This window comes from Myotis nattereri (assembly GCF_964212035.1).
Source record: "Myotis nattereri genome assembly, chromosome: 2".
In the NCBI taxonomy this organism is placed as follows: domain Eukaryota; kingdom Metazoa; phylum Chordata; class Mammalia; order Chiroptera; family Vespertilionidae; genus Myotis; species Myotis nattereri.
In genome coordinates, this window is record NC_138076.1 from 126897816 (window position 1) to 126924837 (window position 27022).

Genomic DNA, 27022 nt, shown 5'->3' on the forward strand with positions numbered 1-27022 from the left:
CCTCTGCCCTTACCTCTTCCACTGTCCTCATCCATAGGTGTATGATTTTTGTCCAGTCTCTTCCTACACCCCCACACCCCTCTCCCCCCAAGAATTGTCAGTCCACTCCCTTTCCATGCCCCTGGTTCTATTATATTCACCAGATTACTCTGTTCATCAGATTTTTTATTCACTTGATTTTTAGATTCACTTGTTGATAGATATGTATTTGCTGTTCATAATTTTTATCTTTACCTTTTTCTTCTTCCTCTTCTTAAAGAGTACCTTTCAGCATTTCATATAATACTGGTTTGGTGGTGATGAACTCCTTCAGCTTTTTCTTATCTGTGAAGCTCTTTATCTGACCTTCAATTCTGAATGATAGCTTTGCTGGATAAAGTAATCTTGGTTGTAGATTCTTGCTATTCATCACTTTGAATATTTCTTGCCACTCTCTTCTGGCCTGCACAGTTTCTGTTGAGAAATCAGCTGACATTCATATGGGTATTCCCTTGTAGGTAACTGACTTTTTTTCTCTTGCTGCTTTTAAGATTCTCTCTTTGTCTTTTGCTCTTGGCATTTTAATTATGATGTGTCTTGGTGTGGTCCTCTTTGGACTCCTTCTGTATGGGTTTCTCTGTGCTTCCTGGACTTGTAAGTGTATTTCTTTGACCAGGTAGGGGAAGTTTTCTGTCATTATTTCCTCAAATAGGTTTTCAATATCTTGCCCTCTCTCTTCTCTGGCACCCCTATAATTTGATGTTGGTTCGCTTGAAGTTGTCCCAGAGACTCCTTACACTATCTTCATATTTTTGGATTCTTTTTTCTTTTCTGGTTGGGTATTTTTTGTTTCTTCGTATTTCATATCTTTGACTTGATTCTTGCGATCCTATTGTCTGCTGTTGGATCTCTGTATATTATTCTTTATTTCAGTCAGTGCATGCTTAATTTCTAGTTGGTCTTTTTTCATATGCTCCAGGGTCTCACTAAATTTATCGGCGGTTTCTATAAAATTCTTGAAAAACCTTATAACCGTGGTTTTGAACTCTATATCCAGTCGTTTGCTTTCCTCCATTTCTGTCATTTGTGACCTGTTTCTTTGTCTCCGCATTTTGGCTGCTTCCCTGTGTTGGTAGAGTGGCTTTGTGTGCTAGGTGTCCTATAGGGCCCAGTGGCTCAGCCTCCCCAATTACCTGAGGTGGACACTCTTGGTGCACCCCTTTGTGGGCTTTGTGCATAGTCTTTCTGTAGTCTTGTTGTAGTTAAGCCTTGATTGTTGTAGTCATCACTGGGATGAATTGATCTCCAATCCAATTGGCTGTGAGAATCAGCTGTGTCTGCAGTGGGAGAACTTCTGTGCTGAAGCCACCCTTCTGGGGCAAGACTTGCTTCAGTGGGGCTTTGGTGCTCACTGAGTCTGCCCCCTGAGTGTGTCCCTTATGGATCTGAGGAGTTGTATTCTGGATGGTCCCACTCTGACCACTGGGTACACTGGCTCTTGGATCTAAGGAGGTGCTAATTTAGCCTCTGCCTGAGGCTACCCCGCAGGAGCTACGGAGAGATCTGCAGATTCCCCTTCCTTTTTGGGGTTTGGAGGTGCCCAGATGAGGCCCAGCTGTGAAGCAATGCAAGCTGCTGTGGGGCCTTGGGCCTTCTCTTGGAAGTTCTGGGTCTGTCTGGCGCAGCTGCAATTTGATAGCTAATTTTCAGATTGCAAAGGGCCAGGGCATTCATATGCAAAAGCCTCTGCCACAGCTTGGGTGGGGCAGGGTCTCGGAATCAACAGGGCGGAGCAAGCAGCTGTGGCTGATCCTCAGCCCTGCCCTAAGAGGCCCTGAGTCTCAGCGTCCCGGTAATCACTGCAAGCACTGCTGAGAGAAAGCCGCCCTCGAGTTCTGAGTTCTGCCGGCTTCCAGACAGTCTAGTTTCTCCCTATATGAGTCCTGGGTCCCCAGAGACTCCCCGGAACTGGAGTTCAGAGCAGTCGGGAGCTTGTGACTCCCTCCTGATTCAAAAAGACAGCCGCGTCCTCAGGTGCCAGCCCCTTTCTGCGGGCGCTTGAGCCTCCGTACCTCTGCACTTTACTTCCGCAGCTCCTCTGGGTCTCAGTGTGCTTTTCTCTTTCCTTCTAGTTGTAGAATTTCCACTCAGCCAGCCTTCCTGTGGTTCTGGGTGATGTCCGTTTTGTCTTTTCGTTGTATTTTTGAAGTTGTTGTGTGAGGCAGCAATTTCCGGTGTTTACCTATGCCGCCATCTTGGTTTCTCCCACTATTTCCATTTTTTAATGTTTCTTAAAGATTTTGTTTGTTTTTTAAGTAAGTTTTTATTGAATTTTAGAAAGAGAGGAAGGAAGAGAGAAATAGAAACATCAATGAGAGAGAAATATCAACATCTAAAGGCTGCCTCCTGCATCCCACCCTCCACTCCTCCAGACAGGGATTGAGCCTGCAACCCAGGCATGTGCCCTGACTGGGAATCGAACCAGTGAACTCTTGGTGCATGGGTTGACACTCAACCACTGAGCCACACTGGCCGGCGTTTCTTAAAGTTTTGTTAGTATTCCCAGGTAGTAATCTCTGGATACTCACATTTTGCTGTGTCAAAAGCATAAAGCAAATTTACAGTGAGCCATAATCTCCATGGAGAACATCATGGATAAAAAACTAGAAAAAAACAGTAGCTTGGGCCAGGCAGCTTTAGAAAACTGTGAATCTCTTGAAATTGTACACAGCATTTTAATATTGTACATTTTGTTTAGGAAAAGATCCCTTGTTTTCTTAGGATTTTTGAGGCCTGATCACAAAGGTTAAGAACCAGGGATCTAGGGGCAGAAAGGAATGTTATTATGACTCTTTGGGATTTGGTTCAGATTATTCAGAGAAAGTGCAACTGTCATATCTAGGCAATAAATACTTTAACACATTTTTTATTCTTATCAAATAAAATATTTTTAAAAATACATTCTAGGAAGTTAATATTAGTATAAGTATCTCTATATATAAAGACCCAGGGGCCATCACATCTGAAACAACCAAACAGATGACCGAACAGGCTGAGTGGTGCGACAAGGCCGGCAGGGGGGTTAGTGAGGGATAGCCAAACAACTGAGCAGCAGGCTGTGTGGGGCGACCAGGCCTGCAGGGGTGGCAGTGAGGGGCAACTAAACTGGCAGAGGGTAGCAATGAGGGGAGACCAGGCTGGCATGGAATGCAGTTGGCAGCAACCAGGCCAGCAGGGGGGCAGTGAGGAGCAACCAGGCCAGCAAGGGGCACAGTGAGGGGTGACTAGGCCAGCAGAGGGGGGCAGTGAGGGGCAACCAGGCCAGCAGGGGGTGCAGTGAGGGGCAACCAGGCCAGAAGGGGGTGCAGTGAGGGGTGACTAGGCCAGCAGAGGGGGTCAGTGAGGGGTGACTAGGCCAGCAGAGGGGGGCAGTGAAGGGCAACCAGGCTGGCGCGGGACACAGTTGGTGGCAACCAGGCCGGCAGAGGGGGGCAGTGAGGGGCAACCAGGCTGGCAGGGGGCAGTTGGGGGCGACCAGCCTGGCAGAGGGGGGCCGTTGGGGGCAACCAGGCCAGCAAGGGGGGGGCAATAAGGGGCGACCATGCTGGCAGGGGGGCCAGTTAGGGGCGACCAGGCCGGTCGGGGGGAGCAGTTAAGGATGATCAGGTCGGCAGGCAGAGGCGGTTAGGGGTGATCAGACTGGCAGAGGGGCCTGTTAGGGGCGATCAAGGCAGGCAGGCAGGTGAGCAGTTAGGATCCAGTGGTCCTGGATTGTGAGAGGGTTGTCCCGGGTTGGAGACGCTGCAGGCTGGGCTGAAGGGACAGCCCCTCTCCCTTCCTGCCCCCCCCTCCCCCCCGCATGAATTTTTTGCACCGGGCCTCTAGTTATACTAATAATATTCATTATTTTAGGACTAGGGGCCCGGTGCATGAAATTCGTGCACTGGGTGTGTGTGTGGGGGAGAGTGTCCCTCAGCCCAGCCTGCCCCCTCTCACATACTGGGAGCCCTCAGGCGTTGACCCCCATCACCCTCCGATCGCCTGATCGGCCCCTTGCCCAGACCTGACGCCTCCGCCAGAGGTGTCAGGCTTGGACAGGGGACCCCCATCTCCCCCCGATCACTGGCTCTGGCCCCCGCCCAGGCCTGAGGCCTCTGGCCCAGGAATCATGCCTGGGCAGGGGACTCCCATCTCCCTCTGATCGCTTGCTCCACCCCCCGCCCAAGCCTGACGCCTCTGACCCAGGCTTCAGGCCTGGGCAAGGGGACCATCATATCCCCCCAATCCCCGGCTCCGCCCCCCACCCAGGCCTGATGCCTCAGCCAGAGGAGTTGACCCTCATCACCCTCCGATCACCAATCACCGGATCGGCCCCTTGACCAGGCCTGAGGCCTCCGGCAGAGGTGTCAGGCCTGGGCAGGGGACCCCCAGCTCCCCGCGGTTGCAGGCTCCGCCCCTGCCCAGGCCTAACGCCTCTGGCCTAGGCGTCCGGCCCAGGCAGCGGGGACCTGCAGTGGCAGCAGGGGGCGCCGCGATCGTGGGCTTCGCTTTAGGCCCAGGCAAGGGACCCCTAGCTCCTGGGACTGCCAGCTTCGACCATGCCCAGCTCCCATCGCTGGCTCCACCCCTGCTTCCTGCTATCACTGGCCAGGGCGGCAAAGGCGCCTGATTCTCCGATCATGGCTGGGGGGCGCCTTTGCCCTGCCCCCCAGCTCTTAGCTCCCCCCTGGGTTTCAGATCACTGTCAGTGACAGGGGGCTTCTTCCTGCTTTCCCTTTCGCCTCCCTGCATTGTGCCTACATATGCAAATTAGCCGCCATCTTGTTGGCAGTTAACTGCCAATCTTAGTTGGCAGTTAATTTGCATATAACCCTGATTAGCCAATGAAAAAGGTATCGCCGTACGCCAATTACCATTTTTCTCTTATATTAGTGTAGATTATGCAAATATATTCATTATTTTAGGATTATACAAATGCGGCACTAAAGAAAAACTTAAACTCACCTAGTTACATAGATGAATGAATTTGAATGCAGAGGACAAATACCTTGCTTGAGCATGTACCAATAGTTTAATTAAAAAAAAAAAGTAGACTGTATACAGACTTCACTTGTTTGACTTCTTGTCCAGTGTCCTTTCAGTTTCAATAATTTATTTGAAATTTTTTTCTCATTTCAGTAAATCTCAGGGTGAAATGAATTAAGAAGTAGATATTTTATTTCAGAGTTCTTGTTGAAATTAATCAAGATTCTATAATATAAGATATCTCTAATTTTTCACTTCATATTTAATTCAGCTGCAGTGTAGTTTGTTAATGAGCTGCTGTCATTCTTAACCTTTTATAGTTAGCTTATAATTATATTTGTCACACAGAATAGATTTTTACTGTGGTCCAAAATTTAAAGCACTTATAATTTAAATTCTGTTTGTCCATGAAATTATAATGTAGTAAAATCCAATCTACAGAAAGTTTCAGTATTTAAATTAATGTAATTTCTTAGCTGCCGTCCTGCAGTTAAACATTGTTCTATGAGACTTGCTTTCATAAAAAAGAAGTTTAGAAAGATTTAAAAATGCATAACTGATGTCAGCACAAGGTATTTATTTTATGTAGTGTCATTTAAAAATCTACAAGTTAATTTGGAGAGGGATGCATTTTAATGTGATTAGCAGTACAGAGGCTGTATAGTGTACTTGCTTTTCTATTTATTTCCTCTCAGTGGGGATTTTACACCAAACCATTCCTTTACAATGTTTTCAAGACCTTTCATAGATGGTGTTTCTTTCACTAAGACACTTTTATTTCTCATCCTTGCCCTCTTTGGCTCTAGGACCTCTTCCATTTTTAAAAAATATTATCTTTATTGTTTAAAGCAGTGGTTTTCAACCTTCTGGCCCTTTACAGTTCCTCATGTTGTGACCCAACCATAAAATTATTTTCGTTGCTACTTCATAACTGTAATGTTGCTACTGTTATGAATCGTAATGTAAATATCTGATATGCAGGGTGGTCTTAGGCGACCCCTGTGAAAGGGTCGTTCGACCGCCAAAGGTATCGCGACCCACAGGTTGAGAACCGCTGGTTTAAAGTATTACATATGTCACCCCCCGCCCCCCATTAATCCCCCTCATCTCCACTCCCATCCCCCCAGGCCTTTACCCCACTATTGTCTGTGTTCATGGGTTATGCATATATGCGTATAAGTTCTTTGGTTGATCTCTCCCCTCTGCCCCCTTCCCTCTGAGGATCCTCAGTCTGTTGCATGCTTCCATGCCTCTGGAACTCTGGATCTATTTTGTTTGTCAGTTTATTTTGTTCATTAGATTCCACATATAAGTGGTATCATGTGATATTTGTCTAGGACCTCTTCTTGATTTCTTTCTAACTGCCAACTCTAGTTTTTTAGATTATATTACACTTAAATCATCCTTTACCCTCCTGTACCCATCATCTCACATTTTACATGTTTAACTTGTATATATTCATGGTTTTCTACTCTGATTTTATAGTTTTATACCTTAGTATAATATGTCTGAATGCAGGTTTATCTAACCTTTGTACCTGTATTGGTTACATCCTCCTAATTTTAGAAGCGCCTTATCAAAGGGAAGGGATGTGGAAAATGTTAGGTAGTGCAGATGATTGGAGAGAAAAAGCTTTCTTGATTGCTGCTGTATCCTCAGCTCCTAAAACAGTGCCTAACATGTAATAGATGCTCAATAAATATTTATTGGAAGAATGAAGGAATAGTGTTTATGAACTAGAATTATTCAACTTCCAAAAGGGATGTCTCAGGAAAGATGAAAATTGGTATATGATTGATATATGGGTTAATTAATAGAAAACATTGACAATTATTTATATTCACTGGTGGCTTTAAAAGAATCAGATTTTGACAATAAAGGTTTAGATTTATAACTTTCATACTTGTTCCTCCCACTACCACCACATATGTGTGCATACACTCACATATACACATATATTATTTAGTCACCAAATTCAATTGATCCTTCTTGCACTCCTCTTCCCCATCAATTCTTTGCCTCTTCATTGGTTTCTTTACCTTCAGTATCTTAATCTAATACATTTGCAATTAGAGTTAATTTTCTGAAACAAAGTTAATTGTGCACCTTTAATAGCTAATAGGATACACAACCCTTTTTATGGTGTATAAAGTTTATTCCCTGCCGCTCTAGCTATAACACATTAGCTTGTTTTTTAAGCAAGCAATGTGACCTGTACCTATATAACATTGTATATGCTGATCCCTATATCTTGAATGCCTTCTTGTCACCAACATTCTTTTAAAAAGAAGGATTCTCTTTTATTAGGATAAAACTGTTTTCTTGATGACAAATATTTTTCCAGGCATTGGAACAACTTTCCCTGTTGAAGGTGCTTACCACAGCATTTTCTCATTTCTGCTAAAGTGTCAGGGTAAGCAGTTAATGACAAGAAAATGACCATAGTAATTTCAGTTTCTAATTATCAACAGGTAAAGGAACTTAAACATTCAAACAAACTAGAAATAACAGACATCAAACTGGAAGCAGCAAGAGCTAAGAGTGATCTAGAAAGAGAAAGAAATAAGATTCAAAGTGAATTGGATGGTAATATATAATTTTCCATGCTTTTTATTTTCACATCTAAACTAAAATTATTAAAATAAATCACACTGAATTTTTATTTTCAGATTTTCAGCTTACTTGACTTTTAATGTTAGAGTACATATGGATTGTTTTTTGTTTATGTGTTGAATGTTCATTTTGTAATCTAACTTTTTAAAAAAATCATGTTTATGTTATAGTTACTTGATTAATACATAAATTAAATGAAATTTTGCAGTGCGAATTCCATACTTCCTGAGTTTATAATTTTAAATCTATTTAGATCATCATGTGATTGTTAGTTGCAGGCCCAACTTTTACCTTTAAAAATATTTTTATGTAGACCCTGGCAGTGATTGAGCCTCGTACAGCCTAAGCTTATTTTTAAGCTCCAGTTTACTGTTTAGAATGTCTTTCTCATCAGGATTCCTCAGAAATTATATTATTTCTGACTTTTCTTAAGTACTTAAATAAGCTGCCTTTGGCCTGTAATTATCCTTGAGTTGGTCTTCAGTTGAACTGGCCTCTGTAGTTTTAGACAGAACTTACGATGAATGATTGTTTTCATTATTAATTTCTACTTGATGTTGACTCATGAACTTACATATTTAGGCAGTAAATTTTCTTAGGAACTTATTGAGTTTGGGATCCAGTTTTGCATTTTTTTTTTTACTTTGAGTTACATAAAAATTTTTGCTATTTTATCTGCAAAATACTTGTCATCTAATTACAAGAAGATTTATAAATTCATTTGACAAAATTGAAAGTTTCCAATTTATATTTCTACTAGAAATCTAAGACCTCTGCTAGAATAATAGGTTTTGAAGAGTTCTATGATTTTATTCAGGCTGCCTCCCGCCAGCTTGATGATGATGTTCTTTGTGGGTCTTAGGTTACAGAACCCTGGTAGGGGTGAAGTAGGTACTTAAACCTCTTTGGCTATCAGCCAGGTTGATATCCCTAGCTTTAAAGATTCAAATGAATAAATGTATGTAACCTTTTATTAACCTTTTGTGTGTGTATGCTAAATAAACTAATGACTGAAAAATTAACTCTGAGTTTTAGTTTGTTTCATTCTTAAGAAAGTTTATCAATGTAATAATCTTTGAGAATATATTTCTAGAGTGACTTACTTTCTATACTCTAATAGTTGTCTTATCAATTTATCAATGTTTGCTATTAAATGTGATTTTTCATCTTAATAAGATTGAGTATAGCACATTTTTCTCCTTAAAAAATACTAGGATTACAGTCAGATAATGAAATTCTCAAATCGGCTGTTGAACAGCACAAAGTGCTCTTAGCAGAAAAGGATCGTGAATTAATACGTAAAGTACAAGCTGCCAAGGAAGAAGGTTATCAAAAACTTGTGGTATTACAAGATGAAAAGTAAGTACATAATTACCTTTTTTTTTGCATTAAATCTCCTTGCAAATGAACATATTTTGCTGTCATATTATTCTTATTATAGTTCTTGTAACATAATTATCATCTGTTGTTTTAGGCTTGAACTTGAGAACAGATTAGCGGATTTAGAGAAAATGAAAGTGGAATATGATGTCTGCAGGCAGTCTGAAAAGGATCAGTGTGAAGAGAAATTGCGGGCTTCACAGATGGCAGAAGAGTCGGCCAGAAGAGAACTTCAAAGTATTAGGTTATATATTATATATGTGTGGATATATATATATATATCTTTTCAAAATTTCTTTTAAATTTCATTTTATTATTTAAAGTATTACAAATAGTAGTACATATGTCTCCTTTTTTTCCCCATTGATCTTCCCCCAGCCTCCCCTACTCCCTGGCACATGCCATCACCCCCCCACCCCAGTGTCTTCTGTCCATTGGTTATGCTTATATGTGTGCATACAAGTCCTTCAGTTGATCTCTTACCTCCCCTCCCCAAATTCTTCCCACCCTTCCTGCTGTAATTTGACAATCTGTTTGATGCTTTTCTGCCTCTGTATCTATCTTTTTGTTCATCAGGTTATAATGTTCTTTATTATCCATAAATGAGATCATGTGGTTTTTTTCATTCACTGACTGGCTTATTTCACTTAGCATAATGCTCTCCAGCATCCATGCTGCTGAAAATGGTAAGAGTGCCTTCTTTTTTACAGCCGTGCAGTATTCCATTGTGTAGATGTACCACAGTTTTCTAAACCACTCATCTGCTGATGGGCATTTAGGCTGTTTCCAAATCTTAGCTATTATAAATTGTGCTGCTATGAACATAGGGGTGCATATATCCTTTCTGATTGGTGTTTCTGTTCCTAGAAGTGGCATTAATGGATCAAATGGGAGTTCCATTTTAAATTTTTGAGGAAACGCCATACTGTTTTCCACAGTGGCTGCACCAGTCTGCATTCCCACCAGCAGTGAAGGAGGGTTCCTTTTTCTCTGCATCCTCTCCAGCACTTGTCTTTTGTTGATTTGTTGATGATAGCCATTCTGACAGGTGTGATGTGGTACCTCATTGTTGTTTTGATTTCCATGTCTCAGATGATTAGTGACTTTGCGCATGTTTTCATGTATCTCTTGGCCTTCTGTATATCTTCTTTGGAAAAGTGTCTATTTAGGTCCTTTGCCCATTTTTTGATTGGATTGTTTATCTTCCTTTTGTTAAGTTGTATGAGTTCCCTGTAAATGGTGGAGATGAAACCCTTATTGGAGATATCATCTCCCATGCAGTTGGCTTTCTTGTTGTTTTATTGATGGTTTCCTTTGCTGTGCAGGAGGTTTTTATTTTGATGTAGTCCCATTTGTTTATTTTCTCCTTAATCTCTCTTGCCCTAGGATCTGTGTCTGTAAAGATATTGCTATGACATATGTCTGCATTTTTGCTGCCTATGGAGTCTTGTAGGATTTTTATGGTTTACCGTCTTACATTCAAGTCCTTTAGCCATTTTGAGTTTGTTTTTGTGTATGGTGTAAGTTGGTGATCTAGTTTCATTTTTTTTGCATGTATCTGACCAAATTTCCCAGCACCATTTATTAAAGAGACTGTCTTGACTCCATTGTATGCTGTTGCCTCCTTTGTCAAATATTAATTGAGTATAATAGCTTGGGTCAATTTCTGGGTTCTCTATTCTGTTCCATTGGTCTATATGTCTGTTCTTGTGCCAGTACCAGGCAGTTTTGAGAACCGTGGCTTGGTAATATAGCTTGATGTCTGCTATTGTGGTCCCTCCAACTTTGTTCCTCTTTCTCAGGATAGCTGTGGCTATTCGGGGTCTTTTTTTATTCCAGATGAATTTTTGGAGAGTTTGTTCGAGATCTTTGAAATATGCCATTGGTATTTTAATATGTATTGCATTGAATCTATAGATTGCTTTAGGTACTATGGACATTTTAATGATGTTGATTCTACCAATTCATGAACATGGTATGTTCTTCCATTTGTTTATGTCTTCCTCTATCTCTTTTTTCAATGTCCTGTAGTTTTCCGAGTACAGGTCTTTTACGTCCTTGGCTAAGTTTACTCTTAGGTATCTTAATTTTTTTCCGTGCAATGGTAAATGGGATTGTTTTTAAATTTCTTTTTGTGAGTTCTTTATTGGTGTATAAAAAGGCCATAGATTTCTGGGTGTTAATTTGTATCCTGCCACATTGCCAAATTCATTTATTAGGTCTAGTAGTTTTTTGATGGAGTCCTTGGAGTTTCCTATGTATAGTATCATGTCATCTGTGAATAAGGACAGTTTTACTTCTTTTCCAATTTGGATGCCTTTTATTTCTTCTTGTCTGATCGCTATGGCTAGTACTTCTAGTACTATGTTGAACAGGAGTAGTGAAAGTGGGCATCCTTGTCTTAGGGGAAATGGTTTTAGTTTTTGCCCATTGAGTATGATGTTGGCTGTAGGTTTGTCATATAGGGCTTTAATTATGTTGAGGTATGATCCCTCTATTCCCACTTTGCCGCGAGTTTTTATCAACAAAAGGTGTTGGATTTTGTCAAATGAGTTTTCTTCATCAATTGGTATGATTATATGATTTTTGTCTCTCAGTTTATTTATGTGATGTATCACAATTATTGATTTGCGGATATTGTACCATCCTTTCTTCCCCAGAATAAATCCCACTGGGTCATGATGTATGATCTTTCTAATGCATTGCTGAATCCAATTTGCTAGAATTTTGAGGATTTTAGCATCTGTGTTCATGAAGGATATTGGCCTGTAACTCTCGTTTTTTGTGGTGTCTTTATCTGGTTTTGGGATTAGGGTAATGCTGGCTTCATAGAAAAAGCTTGGAAGTGTACCTTCCTCTTTAATTTTTTGGAATAGTCTGAGGAGGATAGGTTTCAGTTCTTCTTTGAATGGTTGGTAGAATTCCCCTGTAAAGCTGTCCAGACCAGGGCTTTTGTTTGCTGGAAGATTTTTGATCACTGTTTCAATTTCTTCGGTAGTTACAGCCTATTCAGGCTTTTTTATTCTTCTTGGTTGAGTTTTGGGAACTTGTATTTTTCTAAGGATATGCCCATTTTATCTAGGTTGTCCATTTTGTTGGAATAGAGTTGCTCATAGTATTTTTTCATAACCATTTGTATTTCTGTGGGATTGGTTGTTACTTCACCTCTTTCATTTCTGATTTTGTTTATTTGGGTCCTCTCTCTCTGCTTCTTGGTGAGCCTGGCTAGAAATTCATCAAACTTGTTTATCCTTTCAAAGAACCAGCTCTTGATTTTGTTGATCTTTTGTATTGTTATTTTTGGTCACTATGTTGTTTATCTCTGCTCTGTTCTTTATTATTTCCTTTCTTCTGCTTACACTGGGCATTTATTGTTGCTCTCTTTCTGACTCTTTGAATTGTACATTTAGATAATTTCTTACCATTTTTTTCTTGTTTTTTGAGGTAGGCCTGTAGAGCTATGAACTTCCCTCTCAAGACTGCTTTCACTGTGTCCCGTAGATTTTGGATTGTTGTGCTTTCAATGTGATTTGTTGCCATGATGCTTTTTATTTCTTCTTTGATCTCTTTGGTAACCCAATCATTGTTTAATAGCATGCTATTTAGCCTCGAGGTGTTTTATTTTTTTAAATTGTTTTTATTGTAGTTGATTTATAGTTTTATGCCATTGTGATCTGAGAAGATGCTTGATATGATTTCTATCTTCTTGAATTTGAAGAGACTTTGCCTGTGTCCAAGTATATGGTCTATCTTTGAAAATGACCCATGTGCACTTGAGAAGAATGTATATTCTGTGGCTTTGGGGTGAAAAGTTCTGAAGATGTCAGTTAATTCCATCTGATCTAGTGAATGATTTAGGATTGATGTTTCTTTGCTGATTTTCTGTTTAGAGCATTTGTCTAGTGGTGATAGTGGGATATTAAAGCCCCTACTATAACTGTATTGCTGTCAGTCTCTCCCTTGATATCCTCCAGAAGTTTTTTTTTTATGTATTTGGGTGCTTCTGTATTGGGTGCATATATGTTTACCAGAGTTATATCTTCTTGTTGAATTGCTCCCTTTAGTATTATGAAGTGGCCTTCCTTATCTCATGTTATGGCCTTCACTTTGAGGTCTAATTTGTCAGATTTAAGTATTGCTACCCCAGCTTTTTTCATTTCTGTTCGCCTGAAAAACCCTTTTCCATCCCTTCACCATCAGTCTGTGTGAGTCCTTTGTTCTGAGGTGGGATTCCTCTAGACAGCAGATATATGGGTCATGTTTTCTTATCCATTCAGCTACCCTTTGTCTTTTGATTGGGGCATTTAATCCATTTACATTTAAAGTTATTATTGAAAAGTACTTGATTGTCACCATTTTTTTTCTTTATGCCTTTGTTCCTTCTTCCCTTCCTATTTCTTCTTTTTACAACAGACCCTTTAGCATTTCTTGCATTGCTGGTTTGGTGGTGATAAACTTTCTTAGTTCTTTTTTGTCTGTGAAGCTCCTGATTTCACCTTCAATTTTGCTTGATAGCCTTGCTGGGTGCAGTATTCTTGGATTCAAACCCTTCCTTTGCATGACTTTCTATATTTCATTCCATTCCCTTGTGGCCTGATGTGTTTCTGTAGAGAAATCAGTCACTAGTCTGATGGGGGACCCTTTGTAGGTAACTTGCTATCTCTCTCTGGCCTCTTTTAAGATTCTTACTTTGTTGTTGGTGTTTGCCAATTTAATTATAATGTGCCTTGGTGTCCATCTTTGGGGGTTCATTTTGTTTGGGACTCTGTGAGCTTCTTGGACATGTGTGAATTTTTTCTTCCCTATATCAGGGAAGCTTTCTGTCATTATTTCTTCAAACAGGTTTTCTATTCCTTGCTCAGTTTCCTCTCCTTCCGGCACCCTTATTATGAGGATGTTGTTTTGTTTCGTGTTGTTCCAAAGTTCCCTTAGGCCACCGGTTCTCAACCTGTGGGTCGCGCCCCCTTTGGTGGTCGAATGACCCTTTCCCAGGGGTCGCCTAAGACCATGCTGTATATCAGATATTTACATTATGATTCATAACAGTAGCAACATTACACTTATGAAGTAGCAACAAAAATAATTTTCTGCTTGGGTCACAACATGAGGAACTGTATTTAAAAGGCCAGAAGGTTGAGAACCATTGCCTTAGGCTCTCCTCTTGCTTTTTAAGTTTTTTTTCTAGAGCAGTGATGGAGAACCTTTTGAGCTTGGCGTGTCAGCATTTTGAAAAACCCTAACTTAACTCTGGTGCCGTGTCACATATAGAAATTTTTCGATATTTGCAACCATAGTAAAACAAAGATTTATATTTTTGATATTTATTTTATATATTTAAATGCCATTTAACAAAGAAAAATCAATCAAAAAAATGAGTTCGCGTGTCACCTCTGACACGCGTGTCATAGGTTCGCCATCACTGTTCTAGATGCTGCTCTGCTTGGGTATTTTTTCCTGCCTTGTCTTCTAGCTCACTAATGCGGTCCTCTGCTTCTTCTAGTTTACTGTTGATGTTTTCTATTGAGTTCTTTATTGCAGTGATGTCATTTTTCCTTTCTTCTTCGTTCTTCTTCATTTCCTCTTTGTTCTTACACATATTATTGAATTTGTCTTCCAACCTTTTCAGTGACCTTATGACCATTTCTCTGAATTCTTTCTCTGACATATTGCTTCCCTCCATTTTATTTACTTCTTTTTCTGGCGATGCCTCCTTTTCTTTCGTATGCAGGCTGTTCTTTGTCTCCCCATGATCTCTCCTCTCCAGGAGTCTGGCTATGTAGCTCGCTCTCTCCTGTGTTGACTTTCACTAGGCAATATCTATCCTTCCTGTCTGCAGATTGTCTCACCAGCTGTGTTTAATTTGTCAATTCTGGATGGGTGTTGTTCGATTCAGTTGTTCCTTCTATCTGCTCTGTGAGAAGGTACAGGGCCGTCCGCATATTCAGCGCAGCTTTGTCTCCCCCTGGATAGACTTTTTAGGCGCTCATGGTCAGGGAGGCTGGAGCCCTGGTGTTCTTGGTTTCGCAGCTGAGGCAGCTGGTCCCTGGGTGATGCGGTTGTAGGGTCCCAGGAGGTATCCGAGGTCTCCCCTGTTGAAGGTAAAGCTGGGCTTCTGATCACAGCTGGTCTCCCATTCAAGATGGTGTGGTCTCTGCAGCAGATCCGGCCACTCTGGGAGAGATTTTAGCAGCAGTAGAGGCTGCCTGGCCAGGGGGGCCTGTCTGCCAGTCCCCAACAGTCCCATGGAATATAGCTGTTCCTCTCTCACAAATACAGACACTCCCCGCACGTCCATGCACTCTCCTTTCATTCTCTCACTCACGCGGTATTTTGCAGCCTACCGTCCCGTCAGCAGCCGTCTAGGATCTCCTTTATAGTATGTTTTAATGTCTGGTTGGGTTATTCTATCTTTCTAGTTTTTCTTCTTCTTTTTTTAAAAATTAAATCCTTATTGTTCAGATTATTACAGTTGTTCCTCTTTTTTCCCCCCATAGCTCCCCTCCACCCAGTTCCCAACCCACCCTCTGCCCTTACCCCCCCACCCCCACTGTCCTCATCCATAGGTGTACTATTTTTTTCCAATCTCTTCCCGCACCACCACCCACCCCTTTCCCCCTGAGAATTGTCAGTCCACTCCCTTTCTGTGCCCCTGATTCTATCATATTCACCAGTTTATTCTGTTCATCAGATTATTTATTCACTTGATTTTTAGATTCACTGTTGGTAGGTATGTATTTGTTGTTCATAATTTGTATCTTTACCTTTTTCTTCTTCTTCCTCTTCTCAAAGGATACCTTTCAGCATTTCATATAATCCTGGTTTGGTGGTGATGAACTCCTTTAGCTTTTTCTTATCTGTGAAGCTCTTTATCTGACCTTCAATTCTGAATGATAGCTTTGCTGGATAAAGTAATCTTGGTTGTAGGTTCTTGTTATTCATCACTTCGAATATTTCTTGCCACTTCCTTCTGGCCTGCATAGTTTCTATTGAGAAATCAGCTGATAGTCCTATGGTTACTCCCTTATAGGTAACTGACTTTTTTTCTCTTGCTGCTTTTAAGATTCTCTCTTTGTCTTTTGCTCTTGGCATTTTAATTATGATGTGTCTTGGTGTGGTCCTCTTTGGATTCCTTTTGTTTGGGGTTCTCTGTGCTTCCTGGACTTGTAAGTGAATTTCTTTGACCAGGTAGGGGAAGTTTTCTGTCATTATTTCCTCAAATAGGTTTTCAATATCTTGCTCTATCTTCTTCTGGCACCCCCATAATTCAGATGTTGGTATGCTTGAAGTTGTCCCAGAGGCTCCTTACACTATCTTCATATTTTTGGATTCTTTTTTCTTTTTGTTTTTCAGGATGGGTGTTTTTTGCTCTCTCGTGTTTCAAATCTTTGACTTGATTCTTGGGATCCTCTAGTCTGCTGTTGGGAGTCTGTATAATATTCTTTATTTCAGTCAGTGTATGCTTAATTTCTAGTTATTCCTTTTTCATATCCTCGAGGGTCTCACTAGATTTATGGAGGGTCTCACTAAATTTATTGGCGGTTTCTTGAAGATTCTTGAGTCACCTTATAACCGTGGTTTTGAACTCTATATCCAGTCATTTGCTTTCCTCCATTTCTGTCATTTGTGACCTGTTTCTTTGTCTCCGCATTTTTTATGCTTCCCTGTGTTGATAGAGTGGCTTTTTGTGCTAGGTGTCCTATAGGGCCCAGTGGCTCAGCCTCCCCAATTACCTGAGGTGGACACTCTTGGTGCACCCCTTTGTGGGCTTTGTGCACAGTCTTGTTGTAGTTAAGCCTTGATTGTTGTAGGTATCACTGGGAGGAATTGACCTTCAGGCCAATTGGCTGTGAGAATCAGCTGTGTCTACAGCGGGAGAACTTCTGTGCTGGAGACACCCTTCTGGGGGAAGACTTGCGTCAGTGCAGTTTTGGTTTCACTGAGTCTGTCCCCTGAGTGTGTCCCTTATGGATCTGAGGAGTTGTAATCTGGATGGTCTCACTCTGACCACTGGGTACATTGGCTCTTGGATCTCTAAGAAGGTGCTAATTTAGCCTCTGCCTGAGGCTACCCCGCAGGAGCTACGGAGAGATCTGCAGATTCCTCTTCTTTGTTTGGGGTTTGGAGGTGCCTGGATGAGGCCCAGCTGTGAAACAATGCAAGCTGCTGTGGGGCTTTGGGCCATCTTTGGGATGTTCTGGGTCTCTCTGACCCAGCTGCAGTTAGGTAATTTTAGATTGCAAAGGGTCAGGGCATTCATATGTAAAAGCCTCTATGCACAGCTTTGGTGGGGCTGGGTCTCGGGGAATCAACAGGTTGGAGCAAACAGCTATGGCTGACCCTCAGTCCTGCCCTAAGAGGCCCCGGGTTTCAATGTCCTTGCTATTCGCTGTAATCACCTCTGAGAGAAGGCTGCCCTCGAGTTCCGCCCGATGCCAGACAGTCCAGTTTCTCTCCGTATGAGTCTGGGTCCCCAGAGACTCGCCCGCAACTGGAGTTCAGAGCAGTCGGGAGCTTGAGACTCCCTCCTGATTGAAAAAAGACAACCGTGTCCTCAATTGCCAGCCCTTTCCGTGTGCTCCTCTGAACTCTGCACTTTACTTCCATAGCTCCTCTGAGTCTCACTGTGCTTTTCTCTTTCCTTCTACTTGTAGAATTTCCACTTAGACAGCCTTCCTGTGGTTCTGGATGGTGTCCGTTTTGTCTTTTAGTTGTATTTTTGAGGTGGTTTTGTGAGGCAGCAATTTCTGGTGTTTACCTATGCCGCCATCTTCATCAGTCTCTCTAGTTTTTCTTCTTATAGTAGTTTATTGACTAATCTTTTCTGTTTTTCCATATAAACTTGAATATCATTGTCAAGCTCCATAAAATGGTTTGGTGGTATTTTTATTGGGATTCCTTTAAATATTTAATCTAATCTAGTGAGAACTGACATCTTCATGATGTTTAATTGTCCTAGCCAAGAGCAAATTTATTTCAGTTAGTTGAAATTTATTGTATTCTTCCGAAGAGTTCTAAAACTTTATGTAGTTTTGACACATTTCTTTTTTATTCCCAAATACTTAATCTTCTTTGTTGCTTTTATAAATGTTTTTCCTCATTTTGTTCTCTAGCTCGTTATTGTTTGTTTATGAAGCCTATCAACACTTACATGTTGATTTTATATCTTGCTAACTTACTCAAGTCTTATCTTTGAGTTAGTGTTATTATGAATTACCTAGTATTTCTCAGGCATACTATCATATCTATAAATACAGATGACCTCTTACCAATTATTATGCCTGTAACTGATTTATCTATTTGTGCTGGCAAGCACCTCCAATACAGTATTGAATAGTCTTGAGGATAGTGGGCATCCTTGCCTTGTTTCTGATCATAGTGGAAATGTCTCTCCTGTATTTTCATTAAGAAGCCAGGTTTAGGATTAAGGAATGTCTATTTTATAATTTAAGGAGGCATCCATCAATTTTTATTTCCCTGATTTTTTTTTTTTAATCAGCCATGATATTTTAAATTGTCAAAGGTTTTTAGTATCTCTGGAGATAATTTTTTGTCCCTTTGCTCTCTTAATGGCTTTCCTAATCTTGAATCACCCATCATTTCTGGAATAAAGTCCTCTTGATCTTTGTTTGTGTAGGTGGTAGTGTATTCTATTTGTTAATACTGTATGTATTACTTACTCGGGGAGATCTCTTCATAAGTTATATAAATGTCTAACCACTGTATTCTATACCTGAAACTAATATAATATTGACTGTCAACTGTAATTGTGGGAATAAAGCACCTACACAAAATAAGAAATGACCAAGGAAAAGTAAGCACTGAAACAGTGAAATTAAAAAATAAACAACCATTTTATGAACCTCTATGCAAGTAAATTTGAAAACATACATGAAAGAAATAATTTATGAAAATACAGATTATTAAAACTAATCCCAACGGAGATAGGAAACTTAAACAGGCTATTTTCTATATAGGAAACAGATAGTTATCAAAGAACTACCCCAGAAAAAAGGTACAAGACTAGATGGTTTCACAGGAGAATTCTACCCAGACTTCAAAAACCAGATAATTCCACTATCCCAGAGCATTGTAAATCAAGGAAACTGTCTTAATTTTTTTTATGAGTAAGGGTAACATTGATATGTAACCTGATAAAGACATTACAAAACAAAATTACAGCACCATTTGTAGAAGTATGTCTTTTCTCCCATTGAATTATTTTGGTAACTTTGTTGAACATTATTTGTGTAAGTGTGTGTCTGTTTCTGAACTCTGTTCTATGTCATTGATCTCTATGTCTTTCTTGACACCAATATCATGCTGTTTTGACTTCTCTAACTTTATGGTAAGTTTGATTCATGTAGCGCAAGTCCTCTACTGCCGCAATCTTTTGCAGCAAGGGTTCAGGAATGTGGAGAAAGGGCTGTGACATAAACAGATACACTAGACAAGAAATATAAATTTGGAAGGTATGGGTAACCAGGCATATCACTTCCCTCTAGTGGAGAAGCTCTCTGAATTTCCAGACCCAAGGCTTTTTATTTACTACTAGTGACCCGGTGCATGAAATTCGTGCACATTAAAAGGGACTTAATTAGAGGAAATATTTTAATACTGCTATGTGCCCTTTCTCTATAATAGAAGTGTCAGAGATGAAAGAAAATTAGTAAAATGTATATGAAAATCTCCCTGCTGTCAGAGTCTGGGGTGTGCTGTGGGACCCAGAGTCAAGTCCCCGCCCACCCGCATGCACCTCGAAATTGCATGAGACCCAGACCCGGCAGCCCGACCCCTGTCAAGTCCCGAAGGGTGGGGGCGCAGCCTCAGGTCCCCTGGCCCCAGTGCGGGGGGGCGTGGCCTCAGGTTTCCCAGCCTGGCCTCAGGTCCCCTGGCTCCGGCACTGGTGCTGCAGCCTCAGGTCGCCCAGCCCCGGCGCCAGGGCAAGACGACCATTTGCATATTAGCTCTTTATTATTTAGGATAATACACATTACCCTTTAGCAAAGCAAACACACATATCAAAGGTAAGGTTTGATAAACAGTAAAAGATTATCAGGTTAGGGGATTGCCCTGAACTATTCAGCCACCATTGTCTTGACAGAAAAATAGGTGCATAGCTTTTAGCCCTTGCTAAAAGCCAAAGTCCATCAGCCTTCTGAAGGACTTCTTGTATAATTATGACCTGCTGGTCTTAGCCTCCAGCACTCTACCTTATTCTTTTTTGTCAGGATTGTTTGACTCTTCCAGGTTCTTTGCCTTTCCACATAAATTTCTGTATTAACTTGTCATCTTTTCAGAAAGGCTTAAGATTTTTATTGGGATTGCATTGAATCTCTGCCTCAATTTAAGGAGAGTTGTATTCTCAACAGTATTGAATTGAACAGTCTCTCCAATTCATGATTGTGGCATATCTCTCTGTTTATTTAGGTCATTTTTAATTTCTTTCATCAGTTTTATAGTTTTTATTGTATATGTATGTCATGTTCGTCCTGTGTTGAATTTTATTTCTAAACATTTTAATGTGATTATAAGTGGAGTTATTTTTAAAATCTTACTTTCTAATTTTCATTGCTGGCATATAGAAATATAGTTAGTTGAATTAAAAAAATTTTTTTTCTTTATTGGTTAAGGTATTACATATGTGTCCTTATCCCCCCATTGCCCCCCCTCCCCCACTGATGCCCTCACCCCCCTGTTGTCTGTGTCCATTGGTTGGGCTTATATGCATACATACAAGTTCTTTGGTTGATTTCTTCCCCTTACCCCCACCCTTCCCTACCTTTCCTCTGAGGTTTGACGATCTAATCGATGCTTCCCTGTCTTTGGATCTGTTTTTGTTCATCAGTTTATGTTGTTCATTATATTCCATAAATGAGATCATGTGGTATTTATCTTTCTCTGAGGCTTATTTCGCTTAGCATAATGCTCTCCAGTTCCATCCATGCTGTTGCAAATGGTAAGAATTCCTTCTTTTTTACCACAGTGTAGTATTCCATTGTGTAGATATACCACAGTTTTTTTAATCCACTCATCTGCTGATGGGCACTTAGGGTGTTTCCAAATCTTAGACCTTGAATCATTACTAACATCATGTATTTTCGACTAGGTGCTTTGTGGATTTCTTAGAGTTTTCTAAGATCATGTATGTATATCTTGTGCTTTATTTTTTCTTTTCTTTCTTTTTTTCTTGTGCTTTCTTTAGTTTACTTCATTTTATTTTTTTTGATTTGGAAATTTAATTCAACTAATATTCTTTCATTTTTATTGGTAAAAGTGTCTAGTTCTTATTCTTATCACTGCTTTAAATGTATTCTATAGATAATATGTGTTTTCATTATTATTTTTTAGAAATTCTCTCACCAGTTTGTGTTTTCTCTTCATCCAAAAGTTGTTTAAATAGAAGATGCAGTTGTTTAATAGAAGATGAAACTAATAGTTTGCTAGGGCTGTCATAGCAAAATACCACAGACTGGGTGGTTTAAACAACAGAAATTTATTTTCTTACTGTTCTGGAGGCTAGAAGTCTGAGATCTCAAGGTGTTGGTAGATTTGGTTTCTCCTGAGGCCTCCCTCCTTGGCTGACAGATGGTTGCCTTCTTGCTATGGCCTCACATAGCCTTTTTTCTCTGCACATGTACCTCTCCTTCTTCTTATAAGGACACCAGTCATAGTGGATTAGTTCCTATCCTATAACTTCATTTAACCTTAGTTACCTCTTTAAAGCCCTATCTAAATACATTCTAAATTACTGGGAGTTAAGACTTCAATTTGTGAATCTTGGGGAGACACAATTCAGTCCATAAAGAAGGTTTTTGAATATTCAGGTGGGAGAGCTTGCCTTTTTATCTTTGTTTTTTTTAATTTATAGTTTTACTAGAGGCTTGGTGCACGAAATTCATGCATGGGGTGTGTCCCTCAGCCCAGCCTGTATTCTCTCCAATCTGGGACCCCTCAAGGGATGTCCGACTGCCCATTTAGGCCTGATCCCTGAGCTGGCAGTCGGACATCCCTCTCACAATCTGGGACTGGTGGCTCCCAACCACTTGCCTGCCTGCCTGCCTGATTGCCCCTAACCGCTTCTGCTTGCCAGCCTGATCACCCCCTAAACACTCCCTGCCAGCCTGATCAATGCCTAACTGCCTCCCCTGCCGGCCCGATTGCTCCTAACTGCTTCTGCTTGCCAGGCTGATCACCCCCTAACCCAGCCGTGGGCAAACTACGGCCTGCGGGCCAGATCCGGCCCGTTTGAAATGAATAAAACTAAAAAAAAAAAGACCGTACCCTTTTATGTAATGTTTACTTTGAATTTATATTAGTTCACACAAACCACTCCATCCATGCTTTTGTTCCGGCCCTCCGGTCCAGTTTAAGAACCCATTGTGGCCCTCGAGTCAAAAAGTTTGCCTACCCCTGCAACCACTCCCCTGCCAGCCTGATCGATGCCTAACTGCTCCCCTGCTGGCCCGATTGCCCCTAACTGCCCTCCCCTGCTGGCCTGGTCACCCCTAACTGCCCTTCCCTTCAGGCCTGGTCTCTCCTAACTGCCCTCCCCTGCCAGCCATCTTGTGTCCACATGGGGGCGGCCATCTTATGTGTTGGAGTGATGGTCAATTTGCATATCACTCTCTTATTAGATAGGATTGCATTGTGATCAGAGAGTATGGCTTCTATTATTTCTATTTTATAAAACACAATAACATTTTCTTTGTGACATAGTAGGACTAAGGTAAAGCAAGTGAGGGGCCCAGGGTAAAAACTAAGGAGACACCCACTCTTTCATGTTGACACTGCCTTTGTAGGTTCCTTAGAGTGAGACTTCTTACGTTTTGCACTTTGGGCACCTCATTGGTTTTGTCCCCAGTCTTGTATCTCCTTCATCTCAGTCCTATAATACAGACAGTTCTTGGGTTATGTCTGACTCAATGTACATCGTTTCGTGGTTATGTCACATCGCACCGTAGGAACGGATCTCCGACGTAACCGATCTCCGACGTAACCCGAGGACTTACTGTACATAATTGATTTTTGTGAATGTTATATAAGGACTAAAAAGAAAGTACTCATTTATAAGAATATGAAGTTTGATATATACGTCCAGATGATTTACCTATTAACTGATGTTTAAGTGTTCCATGTACTTATATTTTTGTCCACTTGATTTTTCTTGTTAAAGTCTCCTAATATTGTTATTAACTAGAGGCCCGGTGCAAGAAAATTCATGTACTCGGAGAGGGGGGTCCCTCAGCCCAGCCTGCCCCTTCTCACAGTCTGGGAGCTCTCAGGGGCGGGAGGCGACCTGGCGATCAGGGTAAGGTGACGCCCCATCACACCTCTGCTGCTGCCACTGCCGGCAGCACAAGCCTCGGCCAACACTGGTTACCTGAGCTTCTGGTGGCCCTAGGAGGCTGGGCAGCTACCATCTGAGGCTTGCCTGTGCCTCGGGCCAGCCCTGGGTAGCTGGGGGGCTGAAGGGTTTGGGGGACTCTGGAGGCAGGCGGGCCCGGCCTTGCTGCACACCTGGCAGGGCTGAGGGGCCTGCGTGCCGCCATCTTGTGGCTGTGGGTGCTGCCATCTTTGAGGGCATGGCAGTAAATTAGCATAGTCCCTCCTTATTGGCTCTGGGTGCTGCCATATTTGAGGGCGGGGCAGTAAATTAGCATATTCCCTCCTTATTGGCTGTGGGCACTGCCATCTTTGCGACAGCATGAGGGTCAGTTCCCTCTTTATTAGATAGGATGTGTTTGTATCTATGATTCCTTTCATATCTTGTATTTTTTTGCTTCATAAAGGTGATTGCTTTATTATTTGGCATATAAGTAATCAGAGCAATTACATCTTTATAGTGAATTGTGGCTTTAAGTATTTAAAAGTGCTTTTCTTTTTGTCATTTATTTGTGGGTTTTTTTGTTTTGTTTTGTTTTTTTGCTTGAATTCCATCTTGTCTGATATTTCTTATTGTTTCCATTTGCCTGATTTGTATTCTGATTATTAGTCTTTCTGAATCACTTTTTTAAATGTGTCTTTTATGTATAGCATATAGTTGGGTCTTGCTTTGGGCCAGATTAGAGATCTTTTTATTTTAATGGGTGAGTTAAGTCCATTCACATGAAGGGAGCCTATGCTCACTACAAAGACTTCCAGTCTAGAGCATGAGCAGTCTCTTGCTGGGATTTAGAATTACTTTCCTATTTTTCCTTATAGGTGCTTTAAAGTTTGAGCATTTTCTCTCTTCCATTGTGAAGGATGCGTTTTTTTGTGGCTCTATTTATTCTCCTTACTTTTCTGTATTGTTTTAAAAGAGATATCGGTAAAGCAGAACTAAACATCTGTTATCCAGCTACCTGGAAGTTCCTTATATCTGTTTTTTAAAATGTAAAAGCTTAATGACTTCCTAATTATGTAGATTAAAGTTGAGAGATTTTTAAATCTTATGTTCATTAAGTTGTAAGTTGTTTTGGAACAAGGTTTTTGGTTCTTATTACTCGGGAAAGAATTACCTCTGGCAGAGACATATGTATTATTTACAAAGGTCAGGTTTTATGAACTATTAATTTAAATGTTAGCTTCTACAATTCTAGAATCACAAATCTGTAATGGATTTTGAGAGCCAATCTTATTCTACCCTTTTCTTTTAGCTGGGTACATTTTTCTAACTGTTCAGGACAGATAAGTTGTTTTATCTCTCCCTGACAATCTCCAGAAAGGAGAGAGAGAGACCTTCCCCTCCCCACGCCCCCAGGAACCTCACTGTGATGTTTTATCCTATTTTGTGTTAGAATTTAAGTCTTTCTTTTGGTTTGGGCTTCTGTTGCCAGAGTGATAAAATGTTCAGCATTCTGTCATTACTTGAAGACAATGAAGAACTTGACCCTTAGGTTTTTGTTTATTTGCTATATAAAACAGCTTTCATTCCTTTAGACATTTTTTAATATGAATCATTTTCTATTCCATTAGTCACTTTAATAATTTTTCTTTGATTTCTCTTTAGTTTCTTCAGATCATTTATAGTGTGTAATTGACCCCAACTTATTTTTAAAATAAGGACATAGTATCCAACATAAAATGTAGCAGAAGAAACAAAAATTCACAAAATTTGAATGACTTTTAAAAGAAATGATTTATAGTTGTGTGTTTTTCCCATGACAGCTTTGATTTTCTAATTTATAAGTGACTACATCAACCAGGTCTATTTTTATCATTCATTAAAATAAACATAATTGTAGCTTGTCTTATATAGAATCTGTGATAGTCAGAAAGATTACCTGTGGAGTAAAAGGTCTTGCTAAGGAAAGAAAGTCTAAATTATATAAAGCAAAAATATCCATTTATTTACAAACAACAAACATCCATGATAAGTAGGATTAATTCACCTTTGGCAGATGCTGTAAATTATTAATTACAGCCCTAGCTGGTTTGGCTCAATGGATAGAGCATTGGCCCTCGAACTGAAGGGTCTCAGGTTTGATTTTGGTCAAGGGCATTTACCTCAGTTGCAGTTCGATCCCTGGCCCCAGTCAGAGCCTTTGCAGGAGGCAACCAATCCATGTCTCTCTCTCACATTGATCTTTCTCTTTCTCTGTCTCTCCCCCTCTCTTCCACTCTCTCTAAAAATCAGTGGAAAATATCCTTGGGTGAGGATTAACAACAAATAATAAATAAATAAATAAATAAATAAATAAACAAATCTACACTAATAAAAGACAAACATGCAAATTGACTGCACCTCCGTTATGCCTTGATCCACGCCCACCAGCCAGTCAGAGCAACTATATGCAAATTAACCCAACCAAGATGGTGGCTAGCAGCCGCGGAGTTGGAGCAAGCAGGAGGCTTGGTTGCCCCAATGATGGAGGAAGCCAGCTCCACTCAAACCAACAAAGTTTCAATTATAGAAGGTAAATAAACCCCAGATACCTGCTTTCAGCAGGCCCTGGCCACAGAGCTGGAGCCTTGGGTTGCCCCTGGCGATGGAGGAAGCCAAGCTTCCCTCCCACCTGCCCTGGCCGGCTCTGAGCTCCACTCCAGGCTACAAAGTTTCAATTATAGAAGGTAAGTAAATCCCAGAATAAAAAAAAGAAAAGAAATGAGAAGCTGGGTGCTTCTGTCGCCAGAGGGGCTTGGCCAGCCTGAAAACAGTCCTCAGCCCCCTCACCCAGACTGGCCAGGCACTCCAGTGGTGACCCCCACCCTAAAGGGGGTTGTTGCCAGCCTTAAAACAGCCATCAGCCCCTAACCCAGGCTGGCCAAACCTCCATGGGGAGAGGGTCCCCACTGGGTGGGGGCTTGACCAGCCTGCAAACGCCCATCAACCCCTCACCCAGGCTGGCCAGGCACCCCAGTGGGGACCCCCATCCTGAAGGGGCTGTGGCCAGCCTGAAAACAGCCATCAACCCCTCACCCAGGCTGGCCAGGCACCCCAGCGGGACCCCCACCCTGATCCGGGACACCCTTCAGGGCAGGGGTCCTCAAACTTTTTAAACAGGGGGCCAGTTCACTGTCCCTCAGACCATTGGAGGGCTGGACTATAGTTTAAAAAAAAAAAACTATGAACAAATTTCTATGCACACAGTGGCGGCAAAAACACCCGGCGGGCCGGATAAATGTTTTCGGCGGGCCGCATGTGGCCCGCGGGCCATAGTTTGAGGACCCCTGCTTCAGGGCAAACCAGCCGGCCCCCACCCATGCACCAGGCCTCTATCCTATATAATAAAAGGGTAATATGCAAATTGACCCTAACAACAGAACCACTGGGAATGACTGGTCACTATGACACACACTGACCACCAGGGGGCAGACAATCAATGCAGGAGCTGCCCCCTGGTGGTCATTGCACTCCCACAGGGGGAGCTCTACTCAGCCACAATCCAGGCTGATGGCTGCCAGTACAGTGGTCGTGGTGGGAGCCTCTCCCGTCTCCTCAGCAGCGCTAACGATGTCCAACTGCAGCTTAGGCTGGCAAGTGGACATCCCCTGAGGGCTCCCGGGCTGCCAGAGGGATGTCTGACTGCCAGCTTAGGCCCAATTC

General features: G+C 41.4%; 1 protein-coding gene across 5 annotated transcripts in view; it reads left to right on the top strand.

Moving 5' to 3' along the window:
* CEP83 (centrosomal protein 83) overlaps positions 1-27022 on the top strand; it is a 155049-nt gene that overhangs the window by 87482 nt on the left and 40545 nt on the right. For 4 of the 5 annotated variants that reach the window (XM_081083733.1, XM_081083730.1, XM_081083732.1 and 1 more), the window contains 3 exons: positions 7476-7590; positions 8832-8976; positions 9092-9241. In XM_081083733.1, the coding sequence (XP_080939859.1) occupies positions 7476-7590; positions 8832-8976; positions 9092-9241 (410 nt within the window). The remainder of the gene's footprint in view (positions 1-7475; positions 7591-8831; positions 8977-9091; positions 9242-27022) is intronic. The other variant, XM_081083734.1, reaches the window with a different exon arrangement.